General features: G+C 35.0%; 1 protein-coding gene across 1 annotated transcript in view; it reads left to right on the top strand.

Moving 5' to 3' along the window:
* Positions 1-23,934, top strand: part of ASCC3 (activating signal cointegrator 1 complex subunit 3) — a 312,984-nt gene that overhangs the window by 105,557 nt on the left and 183,493 nt on the right. Inside the window, exons 12-13 of the mRNA XM_058660479.1 lie at positions 2,478-2,654; positions 4,963-5,034. Coding sequence (XP_058516462.1) covers positions 2,478-2,654; positions 4,963-5,034 — 249 coding nt within the window. The remainder of the gene's footprint in view (positions 1-2,477; positions 2,655-4,962; positions 5,035-23,934) is intronic.

Below are 23,934 nucleotides of genomic sequence, written 5' to 3' on the forward strand. Positions count from 1 at the left end.
TAGAAATATTTTGTAAAGTATTTAAAATGTATGATGGCATGGTTTTCTACATAAATTATGTATGTTTGTGGCTGGCACCATGGCATTTTAGGCTAATTCTCTGCCTATCGCATGAATGCTCTGTATGGACACCAGTTTGAGTTCTGTCTGCTCCACTGCTAGTCCAGCACCCTGCTTTTGACTGGGAAGGCAGCAGAGAATTGTTGGGTCATTAGGTCCCTGCACCCATGTAGAAGGCCGTGAAGAGGTTCTTGGCTCTGATCAACTCAGCTTCAGCCCCATTGCAGCCATTTGTGAAGTGAACCAGCAGCTGAAAGACTGTTGTTCCTCTTCTCTGTAGCTCTGCCTTTCAAATAAAAATTAAACAGATCATTTAAAAATTATATGTTTGCTGTTATATAATGCTGTTTGCATTGTTATCTCAAAAAAGTAACCAGATTCCAGTTATATACTTTTTGTACTCCCTGTCTTTGCACATTTTTAGCAGTTATCAGCCTTCTTATAACTCATCCTGCTATGATTGAATGCTGTTCATCTATCTCCCACAGCTGACTTTAATCTCCTTGACTGTATGGTTCAGATTATGCTGCAGTGCAGTGATCATAACAATTTTTAGGATAAAGAAAAATTCCTGTTTGTTCCTTGAGATAACCAGATTTTTCCAGTAGATGGCAGTGTTTCACATAACACGTCAGAATTTGTCCCTAATGGAAACATGCCAAAAGAAGCTGTTCCAGTACAGTGTAAATTTTGTTCAGGATATGAAATTACTTTATGATTTTTGACACTAATATCAGAAAACATTTGGAATGACAGAGATAAGCTCAGAAAAGGTAAAAGTATAAGGGATCGCAGACTTGTGGGGAACTAGTTGTCTTCTTAATTACTTTTGTTAAATAGCTTTTTTTTTTTTTTTTTTTTTTTTTTTTTTAAAGATTTATTTTATTTTCATTACAAAGTCAGATATACTGAGAGGAGGAGAGATAGAGAGGAAGTGGAGCTGCCGGGATTAGAACCAGCGGCCATATGGGATCAAGGCGAGGACCTTAGCCACTAGGCCACGCTGCCGAGCCCGTTAAATAGCTTTTTAGCACGAAGAAGTTATCTCTGGTATCTGTTAGGTTATGATTTTAGCATTAAAAGATCTCAAAATATGTTCAATAGTGTTTGTTTAAAATAGTGATTTTACAACCAAATTTAATTTTAAATCATCACTAGTTCTAAAAATAACTTGTAGCACTAAAATCATTATTCTAATGACTGTATATTGTAAGGAATTATCTTCCAAAAAATAGGAATTGAAACTATTTCCAGTTATGTAGAATTCTTTGCCTTTCATGAAGTTGTTTGGGGTTTTACTGACACTTGTAAGATTTCTTCAGTGCAAACTAGTTTGTCATACAATGTTGTCTATGTATTTCTACTTTAATTTTCAGCCATCTCGTTTTTGAACCCTCCCTCTTTATGTGCCTGCACATAGTTTTTATATGTGTAAATCTGCCTTATTCAGAACTGCATTCCCAGTTCCTATGATTTAGGTCCTAACCCTGCATCAGCAGATGAATGATTCTCATGTTATTCACACTGAATTGCTTTATATTCATTTTGTCTGCTAAGACTTAACAAACTTACCAGTACACTCCTCAGAAAATTTACTGTCAATTAAATGTAGCATTATGGGATCATAATGATATATTTTTCAAATGGGTTTTCTTTTTTTATTGCTGTTGATTGACATTCAGTAGTAGCACATTTTGATGGGACACACTACAATAATGCAAATACAGCCACAGCACAAACTGATTCCATTCCCAGCCTCTCCTCTACCTCATCTGTTCTGTGTGTTTAGAGCCTGTTATCCCCTCAGCCAGTTATTTGTTTTGTATATACTACATTATTGCGAGCCATGGTTCTTTTCTGAGCTATATAGCACTAATAATTGTCTTATATTTAAATGTGTTTTGGTACTAGTTATTCAACCTCTCTCACCTGCCTCTCCCATCCTTTAATAATCAGTGTTTTAATTTCAGGGCGACTTCAGCATATGAGAGAAAACAGAGCGTTTAGCATTTGCCTTTCAGTATTTTAATTACTAAATGAATAGAAGTTTTTGGCTATCCTTGGCTTTTATCTTTTTAGGTATTTTACATTATAATTATATAATGTGATTGATAGGATTTTTTGCCCTGCTGCATTTGTGGAGTTTCTTGCAGTCAAATTAAACATGTAATTATTACAAGATTCTCATTTTCCATTTAATGTAAACTGCCATGTGTATTTTAGAAGTTCTTTGTATATTTACTGAATTAAGGACTATAATGTCTGCTGTGATAGAATCCTCAGTTGACCTCTAAATTCATTTCCATGAGTAGTTTATAGAGGTCCCATTATTGGGACACTTGACTGTGTTATATTTTTAGTTAAATTTTTTAAATAGCCCGTGTGATTAATATAACTAATTATAATGACCCATTTAGGTTGAATCTACACAGAGCATGATAAGGATTCTTGGGCTGTCTGCCACCTTACCGAACTACCTCGATGTTGCCACATTTTTGCATGTTAATCCTTATATTGGACTTTTCTTCTTTGATGGCCGTTTTCGACCAGTGCCTCTTGGACAGACATTTTTGGGGATTAAAAGTGCAAATAAGGTAAACATATTCTTTAATATGAAACATTTATTTTCTAAAGAAATTTTATTTTCTTTAAAGTTGTTTCTGGTAGTTTCAGTGTTTTAGCTCTTATTTTGATGTTATTAAAGATGTTACAAAATAGTAAACATTCCAATTCAATTATAATTTTGATATACCATTTAAAATATTATTTCATATGAAATTGAAAAACAGTTTCATGGTGGCATCCATTTGTGGAGGTATTCTGTTTAACTTGAATAACATTTTTTTAATTGTGTTTTATAGTTTATAAGAAGACTTTTGTTTCTAGTTCTTCAAACATTTAACTGCCATATACATTTGTACTATTAGGGTGCTTATTATAGATTTATTGCATGCTAGGAAAGTTTTACTTTGTATAAAAGTTATAATTTACATTAATTTGTTCAACAACACATTTTTCAGTAAAATAAAGCTTTAGACATATATAGACCTGTTGATCTCTTTACTAAAGCCATGATGAAATGTGTTGTTTATTATTTTTTATTATTTGTTTTTATCATTTCTTATTTTATTATTTGTTTTTATTATTTCTTGTCTAAACTGTTTTCTTAATAAAATTGGACCATTTATACTATTTTAAATAAGCAAAATATTCAACTAAAAACATCAGAAATTATTGTTCTTATGCAGTTAATGCACACTAACTACCTTTCATAAAGCTGTCTGTTAACTTATAAGTAGCCATTTCATACTTGTGCATATCTTAACTTTCATTATGTTTCAAATGCTTGTCCGTATTACTTGCTTCTCCAGGTTTTTGTTTTTTTGTCATGAATTAATATGCATTTGATTATTTTGTTTATTGTATCACCAGGCTAGGCATAGAACTCTTTATAGCTATGTTTTTAGCTTTATAACTTAATTGATAGCAGATGGTTCTCACAGAGAGTTAGGGAGAGAAATTGTTTCAGATGCTTGTCTGCCATCTTACAGTTAATTTTATTGCAGTTGCATTAAATAAGCTAGTAAATCATTTAAATTAATTAAATTCAAAGACTATATGATACATTTTAATTGTAAATGGAATAGTGTTGGACGATGAACTGTTTTTGGCAAAAATGTTTTTTAAAAATTACATCTCATACAAACTACAAATTGTGTTGTAAATGCAGATTCTTATCTGATTAAAATCTATTAGTTTTATACTTAGTTAAGATATATGATTGATACCATATTAGGTATTTTCTGAGTCATTAGTGTATTTTATAATTGGCTGTTAATTTGCTATGTCCTAGAAAGAAGCATTTCTTACTAGGTTTCTTAAGGTTTCATTTGGAAGGTTTCATTTCATTTTTCTTTAAATGTATATAAAGTAGACAGATTTCACGTATACGATGCAGATGTGATACTTTTCACCCGCTCCCTCTTCTTTATGTTCTTTCCTTATGAAAGAACATGGGAAAATAATCATGGGTCTAATTTGAAATGGTAGCCTTTCCAGAACTTAACCCAAAATACACTTTAGAGAAGTTCCTGGGATTTATTATTTTGGTGGAAGACAATTGTTATTTATATCTTTCTTAACATTTGGAGAAGTTTACATTGGTTTACCTATTGGAACAACAAAGCTGAGAACTAGCCATTCAGATACACAGGACACTTTTCATCCCTTTCTTACTTGTCAATGTGGAGTAGAAAGATGGTAGGCTGGGTCCCATTTCTGTTTGTTGTCATTCACAGGGGTAGTGACACCTAATTCATGCAGTGTATGTTAGATTTTGAGTTAATCCTGAAAGTGTTACTGCAGAAGAGCAGATAGATGCTGCTCTTCATGGATCTCACAGAAATGCTTAGTATCATCTCTGTTCAGATCTCACACGCCATTTGATATTCAAGCTGTAGTGTTCTTGCAACATTGAGAATTAGGTAAAAAAAAAAAAACTGTCTAGTTTACAGATTGAAATGCCTGTAAAACAGACTTCTCTGAAAAAAAGAGAACAAATTTAAAAATTGGTCCACAGTTACTTTAAGTAGTGTGTCATCCTGAAAGATGCTATCTTTTTGGAAGCCTGGAAGAATTAGTACTTTGAAACTATTTTCTGAAATATTTTATTTGTATTTTTAACTTAAACTTTATTTTGAGTCAATTTTTATGTTATGGTATTTTATTACTTCATGTGTTTAATTCATGTAGATTGTTATATAGTAGGTGTTTCTATTGCATTTGTTTCTATATTCTAATTCATGTGAAACAAAAATACACTATGATTGACAAGACTTTATTTGTTGATATAAGGCTTATAATAGTTTCAATTTGTGTTTGTCATTTCTCAAAATCTTGAAGATGCAGCAGTTGAATAATATGGATGAAGTATGCTATGAAAATGTTTTAAAGCAAGTAAAAGCTGGACACCAGGTACATTTAAATTATTTTATCCTGTTTTTAGAGAATATTTTATGATAAAATTTACCAATTTTTTAGTCTGTCAAAGCATTTCTTGAATTCAGAGGCAGTGGCTCAAATGTTTCATTTTTTTAATTGCTGTTTATACCCAGTAGGTAACCTTTTAAGTCATGAAAATATTCATAGGAAACATTATCAATTCAGTATTAATGGTTTATGTTCTTGAGTTTGCCATTTTAATCAAATATGTTAGTGAAGAAGAATTTCACCCTTATGTTTCTATTAGTCTTTTAAAGTAGCATCCAATTTATTTTACACTTCAGAAGTTGTAATTGGCATTTTTTAACCATAATATAAAATTTTAAGATGTATTTTAACTTTATTTCAAAAATATTTAATTTGATTTGAAAGACAAACTGACAGAGGGAGAGACATGCATAGAGTGAGAGGTGGAAGACACTGCTTCATTCCCCGGATGACTGCAGCAACTAGGGCTAGACCAGGCTGCAATATGAGTCAGTAATTTTATCCCAGTCTCCCACATGTTTGGCTGGGATCCCAGCACCCAGGGCATATTAGCATGAATCTGGATCCAAAGTGTTGAGGAGTTGGGATTCAAACAAGCACTCGTCTATGGGGTTCAAGTGTCCCAGGCAGTGGAGTAACCTGTGGGGACCTCATTGCCTCTCTGCTCCATATGTATTGTTCTTTCATGAATTCAGCCATTGGGCCCGGAGGCGTGGCCTAGCAGCTAAAGTCCTCGCCTTGAAAGCCCCGGGATCCCATATGGGCGCCGGTTCTAGTCCCGGCAGCTCCACTTCCCATCCAGCTCCCTGCTTGTGGCCTGGGAAAGCAGGAGAGGACGGCCCAATGCATTGGGACACTGCACCCGCGTGGGAGACGCGGAAGAGGTTCCAGGTTCCCGGCATCGGATCGGCGCGCATCGGCCGGTTGCGGCTCACTTGGGGAGTGAATCATCGGACGGAAGATCTTCCTCTCTGTCTCTCCTCCTCTCTGTATATCTAGCTGTAATAAAAAATGAATAAATCTTTAAAAAAAAAAATGGATTCAGCCATTGAAATCTATGTACTTACACACTTTTGTTTTATTATACAGTGTTGAAATTCTCTAAATTCATTAAAGAAAAACTGAAATAGCAATTGCTTATATAAAAGTGAATCTTTATCTGATTGTTTATGGTTTAGATCTTGGATTTGTTTTACTGAAATTTTTTTTTTTTTTTTTACTGTGTTAGCTTTTCATGATACATGAAGTGCTAGTTCATTTAAAAATCATCCTCCTAATGGATGATCTTTGGTTGGTCAGTTGGTTTGTTTAGCTTGCTTTCCTGCCTTTAGTTTCTCTAGTTATCTATCTGATTGGATCCCTTATGCACTTTGCTTTTATCAGGGCAGCTACTTTTCAGACCATTCTTAAAGAAGACTGAAAATGTATGTCCATTAAAAAGAATAGCAACTGTGAGTCTCAGGCAACTAAGCAATTGTCTGTGTAACAAATAAGTTTCTTCCTCAATATATATGTGAATTCATTTTTTTCTCGCTTGGATTAAATTATAATAGGACAAATTTTATGTTTAAAAACCATGTTGATATGTTCTGATCATACTATTCAATGGGCTTCAGTATACCAATCAGCTAAACTTGTGTGCTCATGTACTTAATAGATTTTATGTGCAGCTTTGCCTTAAAAGTATTAAAAACAGTAGGAGGCAGTTGTGTTCCACTCAGGCATGTGTGATGACAGATGGAGAAAATCTTTTCATGTTGACTTTTCAACAGTCCTACTCTGCAAGACTTCAAGCTCTTCTTGGCTACTGGGAAATTAAAAGTTGGCGACTCAGCCTTTAATTTTGATCCATCTGCTCAAACTAATGAGACATCTCATTTGTAAGCTTCTCTTTTTGTTACCAAATGCAACTACAGCTTTATCATTCCTGTTAATAATTCCCCTCCTCCTGTGTAACTTGCAGAATGGGAAAATAATTGATGCCTTAACTCTATTGTGGTTTTTCCTATTATATAAACTTGGTTACAGTGATAGGAAAAGAAATTAGAAACTTCCTCAGAGATTATGACACATTTACTAAGTTAACCTGTTCTTTTTTTTCACATTGTGAAAAAGTTAAGATCCTTATTTAGTAACTTTTTACTCAAAAATCTATCTCCGATCTCAGATAGTAAAAATCTTTGTATTTAAAAAGATGTTTTTAAATAGGTATACAGTGTCGCATTATGCTCAACATCAGCCTTTAATCAAATATGTCTTATTTTCTCTTGTAATGTATCAATTAGGTGTTTCAGTTTCTTTTTTTTAAGATTTATGTATTTTTATTGAGAAGTCAGATATATACAGAGAGGAGGAGAGGCAGAGAGGAAGATCTTGTGTTCAATGGTTCACTCCCCAAGTGACTGCAAGGGCTGGTGCTGTGCTGATCCAAAGCCGAAGCCAGGAGCTCTTCTGGGTCTCCCAGGCTGGTACAGGGTCCCAAGGCTTTGGGCTGTCCTTGACTGCTTTCCCAGGCTACAAGCATGGAGCTAGATTGGAAGCGGGACCACCAGGATTAGAACCGGTGCCCATATGGGATCCTGGCATGTGCAAGGCGAGGACTTTAATCACTACGCTATTGCGCCAGGCCCGGTGTTTCACTTTCTAATAAGAAATAACTTTTTATACTTGACTAATTATTATAGATCAGTGTCACCATCTGAAGGGACTTTTGCTTCTTAGCATGGTACCTTAGCTTATATGAAAGTATTAAATAATAGCAAATTTGAACAAATTCTACCATGTTAACTTTGGTAACAGAACTATCCATTGATCCTTTGACATAAAAAGTTTTTTTATCTTTGATGTAAGCCTCTGATTCTTGGTACTATGGTTTCTCTATCCATTTTTCTAACATGACGTTAATGTGTATTTTATTTGAGGGCTGCCTTCTTTGCTTTCCCTCATGTATATTGAGTCATAATCCTAAACATATATAAAATAAAGATTCTTTTCTAAAATTTATGTATTTAATTTTATATGGAAGGCAGAAAGACACACACACACACACACAAAGCTTCTGTTTGGTGACTCACTCCCCAAATGTTTGCAGCATCAAGGGATGCTTCAGGCCAGTGGGGCAGTGCTTAGAGCCTGGAACTCAATCCAGGTCTTCCTCCTGGGTAACAGAGACCCAACACCTGAGGCATCTGATGCTACCTTTCAGAAAGCAGCAACAGTAAGTTGTATCACAGACAGAAGAGCTTGGACTTTAACTAGGTTTTCCGGGAAGTACCAGTGTCCCAACTGGCAGCGTAACTGCTACACCAACCTCCCACTGATCTAGGAGGATTTATAAGGAGACGTTTAATTATGAGCATAAGAATAACAGATGGTTTCTCTTAGGTACCTTAAAGAAAATCTAAAGGAAGCATTATTTAAACCCATTTTTAAAGGTTCATTTTAATTTGAAAGGCAGGTTTACAGAGAGATGGAGAAGGAGAAAGATCTTCCATCTGCTGGTTCACTCCCCCAAATGGCCACATTGGCTAGAGCTGGGCTGATCTGCAGCCAGGAGCCAGGAGCCTCCTCTGGGTCTCTCATGTGACTGTGGGGACCCACAAAACTTGGGCCATCCTCCACTGCTTTCCCACACCATAAGCATGGTGCAGATAAGAGTGGAGCACCCTGAACATGATCTGGTATCAATATGGGATGCTGGCACTGCAAAGTGGAAGATCAGCCTTTTGAGCCAGTACATCAGCTCCTAAACCTACTTGATAAATAGCATCTTACTCCTTTAATCATTCTTAGACAATCCTTTATCTTTTTAATCACCTTGACTCTTCAACTCCTCTGTGAATTGTAATAACATTGTATTTCTAGCAATAGGTTTATGTTTTCCAGGGATATTTTTTTTTCTTTCTTTCTTATTTCACTCTGCATTGCAAGGTCCTAAATTCCACAGGAAAGAGTTTGTTACTGGTTTGAGCTCCCCATTGTGTTCTGTTGTCTAACTGGTGTGCAGTCCATTGTTGTGTCCTGAGCAGTGGTGCTGAGGTAGTATTTGATGAGTATCAGAGTGGCTCCTAGGTTATCCTGGAGAGCTAAAAGGTGAAGAAAATACCTCAAAGAAAGTCAGGAAGATAATCATTAGATAGAGGGTATTGAATGTTGAATGTGAGAACCAGATTGAGATATAAAACACCGCAGGTAGCTCTGATTACCTTCTTAAGAAAATTTTCTGCCCTGGTAGGTTGTTAGGATCAGTGAAACAGGGTTATTATTTATGTTTAAAATGTTGCATTATATGACTAATCTCATTATTTCTTTTAGTTATAATCTTTTCTATTAGCAATTTTTGTTTCTTCTGATTTAAAATATCCATTAAACTTAGCTGTTTTTTCTCAAACGTTTTTGTTATCAGTAATTTTATTTTTATTCTTTAGACCTTTGGAAATAACTTTTAATACCTTTAAAATTTACATTTTCAAACTTTCACGTTTTTGTAATATACCTAAAAGCAACTCATTGCTTTCTTAAATTTTACACATTTTAAGCCTTGTAATGTTGTTCTCATTTTCAAAGGGATTAAGAACATCAATAATGCACTTCCTTCATTGGTTTTAATATTAATTTTTCTGTAATAATGGTGAGTTTTCAGGTTACTGGCTTATTACCTTCTTGTAAGAAGTTATTCAAAGCAAAGATACAAAAAGAAAATGCTTAGTAGTTACTTGTCCGCATCAGCTGTCATCAGCAGCACTGGTACTGCTTCTGTCTCCTGTCACATACAGAAATACACATGGTTATACATATATTTAGAAATTTGAACCTTAAAAATAGCTTTTAAGCTACTAATTAATGGTTTGGGCCACTATAGCACAAATTAGCAAAGCACAGTGGAATCTTGTGTCTCAAAAGTGTAAGGAATTTTCAGGATATATACTCTAAGTTGAAATCTACCCTTTTATATTCTATAAATCTATTTCCATCTTTTTGTTGTTATTGTTGTTAATAATAAGAATAGTGAATGTAGTCAAGAAAATTTGTATAAAACATTCTAAGATAAATTTTCAAGGAAAGATTTTTTTTCCATTATCTGCCTTTCTTTTGATGGTAACTACTAATTCTTGCTTTTAGTTACTGTAGTTTCAATTGTTATATTAATGGAATGCAAGTTCTAGGATTTAAGTGTAGAAGTAATAGAACTCTTATGTTGTGCTTCCTTTCTGCCCATTTTTAAGTGTTAATCACAAGATCAAAGCGAAAAAAATATACTGTATAACAGAATATTGAAAAAGAGCCAAAACAAGTGATTTTATTTCTTTTTGTGAAATGCATTTTCCTTCTGTAATTACATTGTGAAACAGCAAGGAACTTACATAAAATTCAGCTTATATCTAGACAGAAAGCTCATGTTCCATTTACTGCAAATATTTCCCTTTTTTTTGTGTAATTCGATATTACTTCCTTGTTTACATGTTTAATGCATAAAACTCCTTTGCGGAAATTACCAGCTTTTCCTGGTATGTTCTTTGTGTCATTCTTCATTTTGTTTTTTAATTGTATATCTTGTGTTTTAATTAGCAAAATGCAAAAATAGTATTTTTCACTTCTTAATATACAACACATTAGTCATAAAACTGTAATTTTTCTTCTAAATCATTTTATGTCATACCTCCAAAATGCCTTGCATGGAACCAGCTATTACAGATACACAGTAACCATCATTTAATACATTTTCTTGGCTAAGTTTACAAAGGAAAACTAAGGTAAATTATATATAATTTATAATAGCATTTTTTTTTTCATTTTAATGTCTGTGTGAGAGGCAGCTAGACAAAGCAAGCCCTAATTTCCCAATTCATTCCCCCAAATGTTTGTAGTTGTAGGAATGGGTCAGGCTGAAGCAGAGAACCAGGAACTCACTGCAGTTTTCCAGTATGGGTGAAAGGGACCCTAATACTTTCCCTGTAGGCACTGACTTTCAGTCTGTGTCCGCAGGAAGCTGGAATTGGTAGCCCTGTGAGCCTGCTAGCAGATACAGGTATGCTGACATTGAACATGGAAAACTCAGATAATGTCTTACAAGACCAACTGCCCAAATTTTTGTTTGTAAATACTCAACTGATTTAAATAAAATGTTCTTGACTTAAAAATTGAATATATTAGATTATCCAGTGTGTGCTAATTTGCTTTTAGTGATCACATTATTAAGTTAGTGAATAGATAATTTTCAAGCTTATTACTTTATAAAACTGAGCCTGAAATGTTCAATTCTGTCAAATAATTTATAGTTTCAATATTTTTTTTATACTGGTAAAAATAAAACCCAGCTCATAAATTCGTGTTTATCTCAAGCTGTTTACTTCATTTGCCATGTTATTTAACTAAAGACTGGGGCAGTATTTAAACAGTGTTTAATTGCTTATAATCATTTTGAATTCTTTCATAATGCCATAGAAGATACTCTGGATAGCTATTTAAAGTGTTTCACATCAACTTATCAGAAATTAACTTGATAGCTCTCTATTTCATTCTATGATATATTGAATCCCTTTATTAGTTTCTTTCTAGCTGTTACTTGCATTCAAACAGTTGTTAGATATATTTAATATATGTAAGTTACCACCAGAAGCATGTAGATTTTATAGGAATCTTCTCATAAAACTGTACAACATTTTTGCCATATTGTACAGTATTCATCAAGTTAGGAAGACAAGAGGTATCCCAGAAATGCAAGGAATATTCAGAAAGTTCTTAGAACATTCAAGGAACATTCAAAAAGTAGAAGTAAAATTCAGAAAGCTAATGGAAAAATTTAAAAACATTCTAAAAGGCTTTTCTTCTAGGGCCTTTGTCTTTTTCTTTTTGTTTTGCTTTTTTATTTATTTATTTTTTAAGGTTTACTTATTTGAAAGGCAGATTATCAGAGAGACAGAGAGGGCTGTGATTCTGTCCTACAATGTCTACAATGCCTGGGTGTCCAAGCCGAGATCATGAAGCTGCAGCTCCATTCCATTTTTCCACATGTAATGTGGGAGGACTGAGTGCTTGGGCCATCTTCGACTTCTTTTCTAGGTACATTAGTGGAATCAGATCAGAGCAGAGCAGCTGGAACTCAAGCTAGCAGTCTGATATTGGATGCCGGCATTACGGGAAGCAGGCTAGTTCACTGTACAGTAGCATCCCCTAACCATTTCTTAACTGGATTCATTGGATTACTGTTAAGTTTTTTGGGGTTCCTCATGTAGTCTGGATATCAAGCCTCATGTATTCTGGATATCAAGCCTTGTCTATTAAGTATCTTGTAATTATCTTCTCCCTTTCAGTAGGATGTCTGTTGCTTATTTCCTTTTCTTTACAGAAGCTTCTGAGTTGATAATCTAATTTGTATAGTTTGAATTTTGCTTTTGCTTTTTTTGCTTCTGGGTCATACCCAAAAGTCGTTGCCCATATGAATATCTTCTTGAAGTATTTCTCTTGGGTTTTTTGTTTCTAGAAGTTTTGTTGTTTCAAGTCTTCTGTGAATTGATTTTTTTTATATGATAAGAGTTAGGGATCTAATTTTATTCTGCTACAGATATATTTTCAGTTTTACATATTCCATTTATTGAAAAACTGTTCTTTTCCTCATGTATTTTCTTGACATCTTTGTCAAAAGTTGGGTGGCTATTGTGTATTAATTTCTGTGCTTTTTCTGTTCCATTTATCTGTGTTGAGGTTTCTTCTAGTCCCACGCTGTTTTAATAACTATTTCTTTGTAATAACGTTAACAGACACATGAAAAAAGGCTCAGTGTCATCAGATACCAGGAAAATGTAAATCAAAACAAAATGAGCTGTCACCTCACATTAGAATGCTAACCAAAAAATGTAACAAATATAAAAGAATGTATAGAAAGGGAAGCTCTTATATACTATTGGTGGAAATGTAAATTAACTTATTACAGCCACTAAGGGAAAGAATATGGAGATTTCCTAAAATGCTGGCAATGAGACTGCCATACAACCCACAAATCCCACCATCGGATAAATATCCAAAAGACATACAAAGGAAATACCTTCCCATCATGTTTATTTCAGAACTTCAAGGTAGCTGATTTATGTAATGTCCATCAGTACATGAACAGATAAAGAAAAGTATTATATAGACAATGGAGTACTACTTAGCTGGTGTTTTTCCAACTTACAAAATGTAATCTATAATGTATTTTCAATTAATTTTTTTGAATTCTTGTCATTTGCAACAAAATGGATGGAACTAGGAAGATTCGTGTTAGGTAAAAGAATTCATACATAGAAAGATAAATATTGTATGTTCTTCTTTATATGTGGCAACAAAAAATAAATTCATTCTGAACACAGAATGTTTATTACCAGAGACTGGTAGAAGTGGAGGAGAATTGGGATAGTTAATTTTTTTTTAAAAGGCTAAGTTGAATGTGCTTTATGGCTAGTGACATACTAATATAAGATGTTAATAATGAGGGAAGCTTTATATAGAATATATAGGAGCTCTGTACAACTCCAAATTTTTTGCTTTATAAATTTAATGAAGTACCCTTGAGTGTGGGGGTTTAAGTCTGAAAGTGAAAAGTAGCTAAAATGCATGCTGAAAATTAACCTGCTGAAAACTAACTTCATTATACATTTTACACACAAACATAAGAATGTATAACACTTGGATATGGAAATAGACAGTATCTTTATTCACAGAGCATCTTGTGTTGCTTATGCCTCACTCACCATAGAGCAACACATTGAAAGCCAGCTGTCCGTGCATGGGTTGTACCAAAGGAAAGGAGTTCCAATATTCTGAATCTGTGAGTTTCCATACAGACTGTAAGTGAATTTTCTCATTCTCCCTCCTGAGGACAGAAAGGTGCAGATCAATTGATGCATCCGCAATTCTTATCTGTTACTCCAGAATATAGACAGGTCATCTCTCCAGGAAGATGGGACACACTGCACTCTGAAACGTCACAAATTTGCTACTTAGAAGATAATAAAGTAGTCTTTAGGGCATGGAAGTGCCCATTACTCTGAAAGCTCTGATCCTATGGTAGCACCAAGAACTTCAGGGAGAATTATCTTCCAACAAGATTGTAATGTTTCTGGAAAGGACATGTACTCTGCTAAAACATCTCAGTCATGGTAGTCTTAAAGATCTAGAAAATGGAAAAAGTTTTCTAGTCATTCCTACTCTGCACACTTTTTCGAATACTCTTTTTGCCCCTGTCCTCTGGACCCTGTCTGATTGGCTTCTTTATTGGAGGAAGGAGATTTTTTTTTTTAACTTTTTAGTTAGTGGGAGATAAGGAAAAAAAAAATCTCTGTCTGCCAGTTAACTCCACAAATGCTTGCAATGGATGGGTTTGGGGCAGATTGAAGCCAGGAAGTGGAAACTCAAGTCAGATCTGTCACATGAGTATTAGAGATGGGTGTGAGGAATATAGACATGCTAAATTGTATCTAAACATTACAGCAATTATATGTTTATGTAGTTGCAGTTTTTCACTGTGGCTTTTGGCTTACCCTGTCTTACAGGGGGTATTTTTGAAACTATATGATAACAACCACATAGATTTTAAGTGACTACATATTAGTCTTTTGTTATTACAACTGAAATATCTGAGAGGAGCCTACTTATAAAGGAAAAGTTTTATTTTCCCTCATGATTGTGGAGAGTCAGTTTAAGATTGGATGTTTTCCACCAAGAGCCTGTGTGAAACTGCTTGGATTCCAACCCCAGTCCTGGTACTCATTCCATTTCCTAAAGTGTGCACCATCAGAGGAAGCAGATGAAAGCTGCAGGGTCTTGTATCTCTGTCACCCATGAAGGAGACCCAGAGTGAGTTACTGATGCCTGGTTTTGACCTGGCCCAGGCCCAGATACTGATTGTTGAGATAGAGTAGAAAGAAATCGTAGATGTCAAATGATCTGTGTTCTCCAGAGGGTAATGGTACATAAACACATATCCGGTATGTATTCAGAAGTTCTTGTTTGAGGCTGAATATTTGCCTTGCCTGCGCTAGGATCACATATGAACACCAGTTCACGTCCCGCCTGCTCCACTTTCCATCCCAAGACCTAGAAGAAGCTCCTGGCTCCTGGCTTTTGGATCAGCTCAGGGCCAGAGGACAGATCTTTCCCCCTGTTTCTCCTTTCTCTGTAAAATATGCATTTTCAACAAAAACAAATAAATCTTAAAAAAAAAAGTAACATTGGGTGTTCTCATTGATTGAGCATCTGATTAGGGTGGAGGGGCATAGAGCCAGTCATATACAGAGGAATGATCACATGGCAAGCAGCCAGGAATCAGGAGCATACAGCAGAGCTTGCGGTAGAGCTTATCCATGTGGTCTTTATAAAACCACCATAGTTCAACCCTGGTGCTCCTCTGCGGGAACTAGTCCATTCCAGTCACTTTGCAAATGCCTCAACTTCAGGGACCATAATTCGTCAACCTCTGCCTGTCTGCTTCATCACCTGTGGCTTTGGGACTTCAGTGGGAATTCAAATGCTGTTTGCTTCTGTAACAACCCACTCTTGGCTATCCCAAGCTCATGTGCTTTTCACTTACAACATGCAGTCACTGTCCTTAAAGTCCCAAAGCTTTCACTCAGTCCAATATAATTTTCAGTCCAAAGTCTCCTGTGAGATTCAGGGGAATTCAGACAGCTGTGAATCTATGCAAAGAACAAGTTACAAATTTCTAAGATACCTTGTTTTTTTCTTTTTCTCACCTAATTTGTCTGTTAAGAACTTCAAGTGCTTTGTGAAACAAGAGTAGTGACAATGCATGTCCTCATCTCCTCCTCATCTTGAGAGAAAGCTTTCAGTCCCTTACCATCAAGTTGTAGCATGTTGAAGAAATTATTCATGATAAGATGTTGAATTTTGTTAACTGTTTTCTCTACATCATTCCAGATGATAATATGATATTAGTTGTTTGTTCTGTTAATGTATATTGCAGTGATCAGTTTTTTCCTATCTTGAACCATCTTAACATTCATGAGATAAATTCCACTTAAGTTATACCAACCTTTTTCTAATACTCTCCTAAATTCATTTTCCTGGTATTTTGAGTATTTTGTATCTGTTTTAATGAGGGCAATTTATAGTAATTTAATAATGCAAGTTCAGTTTGGGATTATTGAATTTATTTGTCATGTCTTTATTCATTCACAGTTTTGAGTTTCTATCTTTATTTTGTCTTTCTTGTTTTAACTTGTATGTTTTTTATTTATTTATTTATTACATTGTATTATGTGACACAGTTTTATAGGTACTGGGATTCCCCCACCCCTCCCCGTACCCTGCCCCCGGGGTGGATTCCTCCACCTTGCTGCATTTCCACAGTTCAAGTTCAGTTGAGATTCCCCCGTTGCAAGCATATACCAAACATGGAGTCCAGCATCTTATTTTCGAGATAAGTTCAATGGCTTCTTGGGGAGACCATCTCTGACCTGAAGATAGAGCTGGCAGAGTATCATCCTGATCAATTAAAAGCCCCAACATAACATCAGCAGCAATGTATAACGTTATGGAATTAGTGGACATAGCCAACTTGTATGTTTTTAAAAGCTTGTATCAGTTACTTTATAGAATAATTTTTAATTTGGGTTTTCCTGAAATTTGTTAATATTTAAATTTGTATTTTTGCACTTTTGCCAAGAGTATCACAGAAGTGGTATCATACTTTTGTAGTACATCATTTGAACAGTGTTGCTAATATTCACTTTTATCAGTTGGCAATATTGTTTGCATTTGGTGACTCTGTTATAAAATTACTCTTCATAATCAGTAAGTGAGGTAATAGTTTTATTTCTTTGAAAAAAGGTTTTACTTATTTTTTGGAAGACAGGATTACAGAGAGAGAAGGAGAGAAAGAGAGATCTTCCCTTTGCTGGTTCATTCACTTCCCAAAGGCAACAGTAGCCAGAGCTAGTCCCATCCACTATGTGGGTGCAGGGGCTCCAGCACTTAGGCCTTCCGCCACAGCCTTCCCTGGGCGTTAGAAGGGAATTAGATCAGAAGTAGAGTCACTGGGACTTCAGCTGGTGCCCATATGCAATGCTGGAGGCAGTTGGAGGCTCAGCCGGCTATACAATGGTACTGACCCCCCAATACTTTTATTTCTAAAGAAGGTAACCCTTATCAAACTTTCACCCATTCATTATAATACCTTTTAATGATTTTCTAAATCTGTCATTTCTTTAATTCTACTGTGTTCAAGGAAACATCTTTGCTGCTTATTAATTCATATCTCTTTGGACTAAGATTTCTGTTTTGTTCAGTTAAAATTTCATTTTTATTTTGTGTACTATGATGACCTTGCTGAGTCAAATCTGACCTGAGGAACACCTCTAAACAGGTTTCTTCGTCGTTTTGACAAGTTCCCATCGTTCTTAAAGTACTGTCTTCTTTTTTGTTGAAAGATTCTTTTAGATTCATCTTGTACTTTCCAATTCCCAGACTTGGAATTAACTGAAGCTGGCTCTTTCTACTGCAAGATTTCATACTATATCACTGTCATTTTAGACTGCTTTAACCTGGTGTTTCGAGGTACCCAGAATAGTTGTCATATGAGATTAGTAATAGGAAGTACTGTGCAGTTTAGAAGACAGACTAGAGATTTATTTTTCTTATGGCTGCTTGGTTTCTTTAATTTTTCTGATAGTATATTGCAGAAGTGTTTATTAGAAAAATAATTCCATTGCCAAAAACGTTTTAAAATATTGCCTTACAGCATTGATTATTCATAATTGATATAAAGATTAGTGGTTTCACCTCAGTAGTGATACCAAGTAGATGTGTTTCACATATGGAATTTCAATTTAGTTTGTCTTATAGATACGAGATTTATTCTTTAGTTTGTTCATGCAGGTATTGAGCCACAAAAACCAGCAATTTTCCCTTATGGGACTAGCATACCAGCTTGAATCCTTCAGTATACTAAATGAATACTAACTAGATATGCTAATTATATATACTGGAAATTTGCAAATATAGTGTTTATTCATAAGGTAACTGTGATTACTGTTTGCATATATGAGAAAAATTTGACCCTGAGAATGCTGAACCAACTCTTCAAGCTAGAGCTTATCCATGGAGGTAGAGGGACATACCATTCTAAATGTACCTCCCAGTTTGCTGGTTTGGGTGAATGCTTTTATATAAAAATCCATGCAAGCTCATGTTTCCAAATAAAGGCTTTTGGCTTAAGGAACAGTTATAACTATATCAAGGCTTGTTAATACCAACTGTGCTATGAAGAATATTATTTTCTAGGAATAAGCATAAACACAGTTAAATAAATTCAAATTATACAAATATCACTATTTTAAACATAACTATCAAAATAATGCTAACGTGATTTATTTGGAAATTTAAGAAGAATATTCAGGGCCCGGCAACATGGCCTTGCAGCTAAAGTTCTGGCCCTGAACACACCGGGATCCCATATGGGCGCCGGTTCTAATCCCGGCAGCTCCACTTCCCATCCAGCTCCCTGCTTATGGCCTGGGAAAGCAGTCAAGGATGGCCCAAAGCTTTGGGACCCTGTGCCTGCGAGGGAGACCTGAAGGAGGTTCCTGGCTCCTGCCTCCTGCCTCCTGGCTTAGGATCAGCGCAGTACTGGCTGTTGTGCTCACTTGGGGAGTGAATCATGGGACGGAAGATCTTCCTCTCTGTCTCTCTTCCTCTGTGTATATCCGCCTTTCCAGTAAGAATAAATAAATCTTAAAAAAAAAAGAAGAATATTCAAATTTTCCCTTATTTCATAGGTGATAGCGTATTAACATCTTGTGGTCAAGTCACCAGTAATTTTGTCTCAAATGGGGAGTATTGTACACACAGAACTTAATATGTCATTGTTATGTTTGTCACTGAGTCTACTGACAATTTCATTTTAACTGTGACCCACGTTTCTTGGCCCTTGCATCCAAATGGGATACCAGGATGGAGTTCCTGGCTCCTGACGTGAAATTGACTCAGCCCTGGCCTGGTCCAGTTTGGGGAATAAACTAGCAGATAGAAGATATCTGTCTATCTCTGTTTCTATCTTTCCTTTCACTTCAATTTTTAACTGCCTTTCAAAAACATTACCAAGTATTGATAAAAAAGAATGTATAAAGTAACTTTTCAAACATCAGATAACATATATTACAGGTAAAATAATACATAAGCTGTATAAGCTTAAGAAAACGCTATTCTATTTGGAAAGTTTTTTAAGGGAAAAATGCATGAAAGATGTATATTTTGAATCTACAATTAATAAAGTTTATTTTTTGTCATTGGTGATAGTCTTCCTATGTCAGAGATTATGTTAACATTTGTTTGTCTTATTTTTGTCCAGTGTCGTGATATATGAGAAACTCACCAGAAAAGAATAATTTTAAGTGGCTTAGGTAGAAACAGTGCAAATATATTTTGCCATTATGATACGTTCTTTGTCCTCTAGGGGTTTTTACTGTTTCACATTTTGATAACAAGCAACTTTTGCCTTTTAGAAAATGAAAAACATTGTAGATTTCTTTTAAATGTATTTGGCATCTAAAGCTTTCCATCATACTGAAACCTACAGGCTGATAAATAGAAAAAGGATTCTTTTAATAAAACTGATATGTTTCACTTTCAGGGTTATACCCTAAATAAAACTCGGTAAAATAAATCTGTTTATCACTGAAAAGCTCCAGTGTCTTAAGAGAAACCACAGCTTCACAGCATGAAAGACCAGAATGGCCCTGAACTGCAGAGTAGGGATCTAATTATCCAACCTGCAGCTGCAGAACCTCTTCTCTACTGTAGATGACTTTGCTTGGCTTATTTGCGTAATGCAGTGCATAAAGACTGGTCAGTGAACTATGAAGTTTTCCGATATGGCCACAACATGACAGAGTAACCCTAATTGCATAGCTTCTATTCTGTTAATAAATGTAGTCATGTTTAACCAGATCGCTGAAGAAAAATAAAGCAGCATGCTTTATTAAATTATCAGGAATATCTGCTAAAGGTAATGATTAAATGCTAATTGATATAATTAGTAAAGCAGATGTTCTAGAAATGTGTCACTTTCAACCCTATCTTTAGTTGTAATAGTTTTACTGATATAATCCAAATATAGTGGTTGTGGTGTTACATTTTCTACTCTTCTGAAAAATAACAACATTCCCTTATTCATGTGTATCAGTAAATACATAGCTTTCGTTAATGGATTTGATTAATTGTATCCTAAGTGTCTTTTATTTAGAAAATGTCCTTTATTTCACAGTCCAGAATTTGAGTTTTCTGGTTTTTTCTTTCCTGTTACTTATTGAATACATCAGTATACTTACTTTGTAACAAAAATTGTTGGCTTTTTAAGTCACAAAATTTGGATTTTGCAGTATTATAGTGTGTACATATGTTCTCATAAAAGTGTTAAAAGACTGATAAGCAGTAACTCTAAGCCATTAAATATCATCAAAGGGGTTGACATTGTTGCACGATAGATTAAGTGACCACTTGAGGCTGTTGACTTGAGTACCAGTACCTCCACTCCTAATCCAGATCTGAGCTAATGTGCCTGAAAACAATGAATAATGATTGAAGTACTTAAGTTATGCCATCCGTGCTGGGAGACTAAAGAGTTCCTGAATCCTGGCTTCATCCTGGCCCAGCCCCAACTGTTTGGCAATGTGAGAAATGAACCTGTGCGTGAAAGCCACGTTGTTCCCTCTCTTCCTCTTTCTCCTCTGTCCCTCTGCCACTCTTTCCTCAGTCCTTCTCTGGCTCTTTAAATAAATAAATAATTTTTTAAAAAACAAATGTCATTGGAAAGTTTATTGCTAAACTGAAATAAAACTATTAATTTTTTTCCAGATGACTACTTAGAAATTTCCTTGATACTTTATGTTTTAATCAAGATGCCAGAGAAAGATTTTGTCAGGCCATATCCTACTTATAAACATTTTAAGTTCTTGTCTCAAATTTACGTGGTTTTTATGAAAGCTGAGCAATTTAAGATTGGGCTTTTAGCAATGGTTTTTCAATTATTCATTTATTAATGATACCAAGAAAACTGTACAGTAATGGTTCCTGTGTTATAAGTTCCAAAGGCAAAGGGACTATTGCTGGGCTTGCACACTCTGTGTCCCCCAGTGCTTATGATGTGCTTGTTGCGTAACCGGAGACTGAATGGGAGTCTCCATGGAAGGTAAATGCAGTCCTACCTAGTTCCCCCTCCTATTGGTAGGGGGTCCCTGGGAGTGGTAAAAAAGACTGCCTGCCAACCCAGCCCCCAGTGAGCCAGAGACAATCAGATGTGGCAGGGGCACACTCTTTTATAGGGGGTAGAAAGGCAATCCTATCTGGGGGATTTCCAAGAGGGACGTACCAGGGGCCAATCATAGTAAAGGTCACGAGTGTGGAAATAGCCTCAGCCACTCAGTCTCTTTTCAGAACAACTTTGCTTCCTTCCGGATCCATGCCCAGAGCTCTTCCGCTGAGTGTCATCTTTATTTGACACGTGGATAGTGCCTGTCCTAGAGTTCCACAGACTGGAAGAGGAGCTAAGCCAATCCATCACAAAACTAGTCAAAAAATTAAAGGGGCCCTGTAATATGTACTTATAGGAGGGGCATCTGACTTTTTTGGATGCTCAAGAAAATAAAACATTGATTGCATCTGGAAACAGCAGGAATGTTATACTTTAATTTTATTCATCATGGTAGCAGCCCTCTTCCCCATATATAAATATCAGAATTTCCCCCCCCCTTTTTTTTTCAGTTTATCTGAGTTTCTGACTCATATCTTGGATGAAACTGAAAATTTATAGCTTTAACAAGTTCTCAGGGGATCTGATACTGATGCCACACACTTTTAAAGTCACTGTTGTTTGAAGTCACTAGTACCTAATTTTCTCACAGGAGTGGGAAGAAATGAAAGCCAGAAAAAAAAATAAGATAGTTATTCAAGTGAAAACAAATCGGAAGTCCACAAATCTCCCTTAGTCTTCTTGTAACCTTTGCAAGCAAGAGGTAGCACCGAACATAGGATGTTATATGAAAACATGGTTCCTCAACCTTTTTGTGTGGGAATCTGTCTGTCATAATGATGTGTCTTTTCTGGATTATCTCCATTCTTTGTTGTTCTTTTTATAGAACTTTCTATGATAGATACTTTGACATAAATTTCACATTTAAATTTATTTACTTATTTACTGCAAAGTCAGTGTGAAAGCAATCTTTTTCTTCTTAGCTCTTGCTTTCAAGAATGTTATTATTTTTTCTTTATTTACCTTATTCTCTTACAAAGACTATTAAATATAAGTATTTTAGATAAATACATAGTCATGCACATAGTGAGAAAAACACAGTTATGTGAGTATGAATTTATAGGCATCATTTACTGGGTTAGCCATTTGCTCCTTTAGACCATATAATCTTACTTGTTTTTATTACCCTAATAGTGGTAGACTGGGAACCAGCTCTGGCAGGTGATCAGGATCCCAGACAGGAGAATAGCAGGGCTCGGAACTTGTTAATAATGTAAATTTTTGGCTTTTCCCAGACCTACCTCATCAGAGAACTGAAGCAGTAAACAGCCAACTGCTGTTGAAATGCTCTAAAATCTGGAAACTGTTGCCTTTTCTAATGAATGCTTTCACTTCCACAATACCCTTTAATTTTTATGGTAACCATGAGATACATTATATCTTCATCTGTCTTTTTTGGGAATTAAGAATTAAAAAAGTGAAACAATGTGTCCTAAATTACATTGGAATGTAGTAATAAATCTAAATATCTGAAGTGGAATTTTTGGTCTCGTCACATATGTCCTTTACTTTGAATTACCAATTACTTAAGTTTTCCACTGTCCTCAGTGGCTGCTGTCTGATTTTTTACTTTTGTTAATTTTAATCTGCATGGTATGTGAAGAACAGGTTCTTTGAGAAATCACATAATTTAGTCCAAAACTAAAATCCACATTATTTTCCTAGAAAAGGATTAGTGACATCATACATTTTGAAATGAAGTAGTTTTCTAAACAAAAATGGGCATATAAATATGTTTAAATATATATCCTAACCTCAAATAAAAGTCTAAAGAGCTTATAGAACAGACTAATCTGGATTGAACATTTTAAATTGATGTTACAATTCCAAGTTTGTTGTGATGATTTATGCCCATTTGACAGCTTCTCAGTTACCGAAAGTATTTCTAAAATGATTTTGGAGAATACCTTCCTCTCTGTTGTAATTTCCATGCAAGTCTGTCTAAATTAATTAACCAAATCACCAGACTATAAAGTCAAGCATGTTTATGGACATCCAACCTTCTAATAGCTTCTGTTGGAGTCTCTAGACAGAAAATTCTTAATAAGAAAAATAATTTAGTTTACTGAACAGGACATGATAGATACTTTAATAAAAAGAAATTGCTACTTAAAGTTGAATATAATATTTCTCTTAGCTGCTGTGGAAAATAACTCACAAAATGATAAGTCAGACTGCAGTAATTAATGAAGATTTAAGGTCATATTTTATTTTCCATTATGTCTCTATATCTGCATTTTTAACCAGATTTACATAGTGTGTAATTTGAATTATGGAAAATAGAAATCTTGTAATATTCTAACACACTAGCTCCATCTGGGAAATGATATTGAGACCATACTGATTATACAGAATTCCTTAAAATTTGCTAATACTTCATTGATGGAGGCAAATGGAGATAGGTTATTTGAAGTTACCTGGTTTCTTCCCTTTTTGTTTTTTATTAGTACTCCATTTAACTTTAATGTATAGTAACATTTTATTTCATTTCATTTATTTGAAATGCAGAGGGACATTCAGAAAGAGGCTTTACATCACAAATTCACTCTTAGAGCTGGGATGAGGCAAAACCAAAGGCAGGA

Source organism: Ochotona princeps, chromosome 1, assembly GCF_030435755.1.
Source record: "Ochotona princeps isolate mOchPri1 chromosome 1, mOchPri1.hap1, whole genome shotgun sequence".
Taxonomy (NCBI): domain Eukaryota; kingdom Metazoa; phylum Chordata; class Mammalia; order Lagomorpha; family Ochotonidae; genus Ochotona; species Ochotona princeps.